This window comes from Atta colombica, unplaced genomic scaffold (genome assembly GCF_001594045.1).
Source record: "Atta colombica isolate Treedump-2 unplaced genomic scaffold, Acol1.0 scaffold153, whole genome shotgun sequence".
Classification (NCBI taxonomy): Eukaryota; Metazoa; Arthropoda; class Insecta; order Hymenoptera; family Formicidae; genus Atta; species Atta colombica.
In genome coordinates this window covers 2,352,156-2,356,303 of record NW_017259243.1, presented here as the reverse complement: position 1 = coordinate 2,356,303, position 4,148 = coordinate 2,352,156, and the positions used below count along the sequence as shown (strand labels likewise).

Below are 4,148 nucleotides of genomic sequence, written 5' to 3'. Positions count from 1 at the left end.
ATTTTATTTCCGATTTTGACAAATGTATAATTTGGATTATAATTTTTAAAATTGCAGTGAAAAACAATAATTTAATTTAATTTAAAAATAAGATACGCTAAAGGATTGCAACTATATATAAATGCAGCTAGGAAATAAAAATATGTGATTACAACTATAACACTATTACTACAATTTTCATGGAATAATATAGGGAATAATATAGGGAAGCCAGTAAAAAAGATACAAGCCTATTTAGCCAGAACTACAATAACGATATAGTTTTACTAGTGCCATCTAGCATAGATTCACCGAAAAGCGACAAGAATTCTAGAATAACCGATAATATAGTGCTTCCAATAATTCATTTATATCCATAGATTTATGATTATCTATTACCTCTTTTTGTAACCAAAGTAAACATTATACGCTAGTAAACATTATACGCTATTAGTATACTCAAAATATGAAACAAATGTATATTTGAAGTTTAGCGAATGCGAGAAAGAAAATTTTAATATAAGTCCAGTGGAATCAGTGCACAACAAAAAAGCACTTTTTTGCGACTGACTGTCGGCATACGACGTCACCCGGCATATTGCCCTAAAATTCTGCAGCTTTTCAGAGTTTTGTGATATTGAGATCTGAGGGAAAAAAAAAGAGAAAATATATTGATCATTCTCTCAAAATACGCTTGACATAAGGGTATAAAGGTTTGCAATCATGGTGATATCCAGTAAGTCTGTACATATATTATTACAATATATAGTCAGAATTAACATAAACATTTAACTACTTGTGTTATCGAAATATGTCTATGTCTGTTTAGAGTTTACAAATCAAAGCAAGGAAGAACGTATGGTAATAACAATCGGAGAGATAATACAGGAGTTATTAAAGGCACACAATGAAAATCGAAACATTGATCTAAATAAGTTAAAGACGCGAATTTCTTCAAAATATGGCTTGGATTCTTCCCCAAGATTGGTTGATATTATTGCAGCAGTGCCTAGTTATGCTAGAAATATACTTGTACCGAAATTGAAGGCTAAACCTATCAGGACTGCTAGTGGGGTTAGTTTAACTTGTATCCTAAGGTCTGTTCTTTATAACTGGACAAGTGTATCTTTATACTTAAAATAAAGTAGATTATTTAAAATTTGGCAAGCAAGATAGAAAAGCAAGATAGAAAGTTTTATTAAGTATAATCCAGTATTGCGACAAAGAACAGACTTATTGTATAACAATTTTTGTAAACGAAAAATAATAGAGCTATTGCAGATTGCTGTTGTAGCAGTAATGTGTAAACCACACAGATGTCCACATATTAATATGACAGGAAATATTTGTGTTTATTGTCCTGGTGGTCCAGATTCTGATTTCGAATATTCAACACAATCGTATACAGGATATGAACCTACATCGATGAGAGCTATACGTGCAAGATATAATCCTTTTTTACAAACTAGACATCGTGTTGAACAGGTAAAGCAAATATTTTTATTGTTTTCTCAGATAATTTCAATCTTTCAGTATTTGTAAACATACAATCATATATATAACTGTACATTATACTTTTAGTTAAAACAATTGGGTCATAATGTTGACAAGATTGAATTTATTGTTATGGGTGGTACTTTCATGTCTTTGCCAGATGACTATAGAGATTATTTTATACGAAGTTTACACGATGCGCTGTCAGGTCATGTAAGCAATAATGTTGACGAAGCAGTGAGCTATTCGGAACGTAGTACTACAAAATGTATCGGCATTACTATTGAGACTCGACCTGATTATTGTCTCAAGAAGCATCTTTCAGATATGTTACGTTATGGGTATCTGCTTTTTTTAATAGAATAGAATTTGAAATTATAATAAAATTTATGCAGTTATTTTATTTATTAAAAATTAAAATTTGATAGGTGCACACGTTTAGAAATTGGTGTACAATCAATATATGAAGATGTAGCGCGTGATACTAATAGAGGACATACAGTACATGCCGTATGTGAGAGTTTTCATCTAGCAAAAGATGCTGGATTCAAAGTGATAGCTCACATGATGCCAGATTTACCAAATGTCGATTTGGAACGAGATGTCGCCCAGTTTAAAGTAATGTTGTTGCTATACGTACAGAACAATGTTAACTTACTCAATTATTTCCTATTAATACTTATAGTTTTGTCAATTTTTAGGAATTCTTCAAAGATCCTGCGTTTCGAGCAGATGGATTAAAAATTTATCCAACATTGGTTATACGTGGCACCGGCTTGTATGAATTATGGAAAACTGGCAGATATAAAAGTTATGCTCCCAGTATATTAGTCGATCTTATAGCTCGTATTCTAGCTTTGATACCACCATGGACTCGCGTTTATCGCGTACAACGTGACATACCTATGCCATTAGTAACGTAATTATAATATTAAATTACACAAGCAAATAGACTTATAATAAATAATGCTACATATCATTCTTTTTATATAAAAAAATATATAGTTCTGGTGTAGAACATGGGAATCTACGTGAGTTAGCTCTAGAAAGAATGAAGGATATGGGCACGGACTGCCGTGATGTTAGAACGCGTGAAGTAGGGATTCAAGAAATACATCACAAAGTGCAACCCTATGAAGTAGAGCTTATCCGACGTGATTACGTAGCGAATGGCGGATGGGAAACATTTCTGTCATACGAAGATCCCTTACAAGATATTCTAATTGGCCTACTCAGATTAAGGAAATGTTCTACCAACACATTCAGGTATAACTTTTATATCGCATCTGTTACTTTTTTTTTCAGTAATACTTCACATCATTAAGTAATACTCATTTTCAATCGAATAGAATTAATATTAACAACATACTTCTTTACATAATTATCTTTTATTTTATTTTAAAATATGTTTTACTATTTAAGCAATATCTAAATATTTAATCACTAGCTACATTTAAAAATAATAATGTTGTTAATTAAATGCAATTATTTGCTATGTAATACAAAATATTCTATCTCTAAAAAACTCTTTAATATATTTCATTATTAATAAAATATATTTTTAAAATATATTTTGAAACATATTAATTTTAGTTCAGTTCAAGAGATATGACTTTCTATCTTGGAACTTGGAAGATGAATTTCTTTAGATATATAAATTTAACTTAAATATAAATATAAATTAAATAAGTTTCCAAAATGAGTTATTTGCATATAATATTGTCTATTTTTCTTTTAGGCCGGAATTAAAAGAAAAAACTTCTATAGTAAGAGAGCTTCATGTTTATGGCAGTGTAGTACCTGTTAATGCTCGCGATCCCACAAAGTTTCAACACCAAGGCTTTGGTATTCTATTAATGGAGGAAGCTGAACGAATCGCAAAAGAGGAACATCAATCACATAAAATTTCCGTAATTTCAGGTATATTATAAATAATGCTTTTACGTGCAAAAACTCTCTCACTCTCTTATTTTTATTATTAGATGACTACCATAAAAACTGATCAAAGATTTAAAAATTAATACTATTCTTGCAGGCGTTGGTACACGTAATTATTATAGAAAATTGGGTTACGAACTTGACGGTCCATACATGTCTAAAATGCTTATATAAATAACGAAAGTAAATTTTGAGAAAAAGAAATTAAAAAATTAGAAGATAATTGAGAAAATAACTTTTCAGATAATGAAAAAAAGATAGAGATATAGAATAAATATGTAAATATTACATATAAGTATTGTCGAAAATTGTAAATTAACGCCTTCAAAAAGCTAAATAAATTAACAAGAAAAAAAAGAAAATAAATAAAAGTGAAAAAAGAAAAAAATGTAAAAAAAATTAAAAATAAAGAATCCTATATTCTTTAATATAAAAACAGAATAAATATAAGTTTCAATATATAAAAGTATAGTTTCATTCATTATAATAAAATAAAATTTTACATATCTTCCGAATTAAAATTGATACAATATTTTAATTAATAATAAAATACATTAAAAAGAATGTATTCAGAAATACAATATTTTATATTGTATCTCTACTATATGATAAATAATTAAATTTAATTAACAAACATTAAATTTATTATTTTTAAAGATAGCTAGCAATTATAAAAATCTTAGACCATGCTATTGTTTTAATAAAAGATTATAAAAACATTATATTTGAAATATGTT

The 4,148-nt window shown here is 28.4% G+C and overlaps 1 protein-coding gene across 1 annotated transcript; it reads left to right on the top strand.

The window, feature by feature from the left end:
* The first annotated feature begins 370 nt into the window (after window positions 1-370).
* Window positions 371-3,585, top strand: LOC108685443 (probable elongator complex protein 3). Its single transcript, XM_018190226.1, has 9 exons — window positions 371-715; window positions 809-1,053; window positions 1,261-1,464; window positions 1,561-1,814; window positions 1,902-2,091; window positions 2,175-2,392; window positions 2,479-2,739; window positions 3,212-3,393; window positions 3,509-3,585. The coding sequence occupies exons 1-9, from the start codon at window positions 703-705 to the stop codon at window positions 3,583-3,585; spliced, it is 1,644 nt and encodes a 547-aa protein (XP_018045715.1). The 5' UTR covers window positions 371-702.
* Window positions 3,586-4,148: the final 563 nt, after the last annotated feature.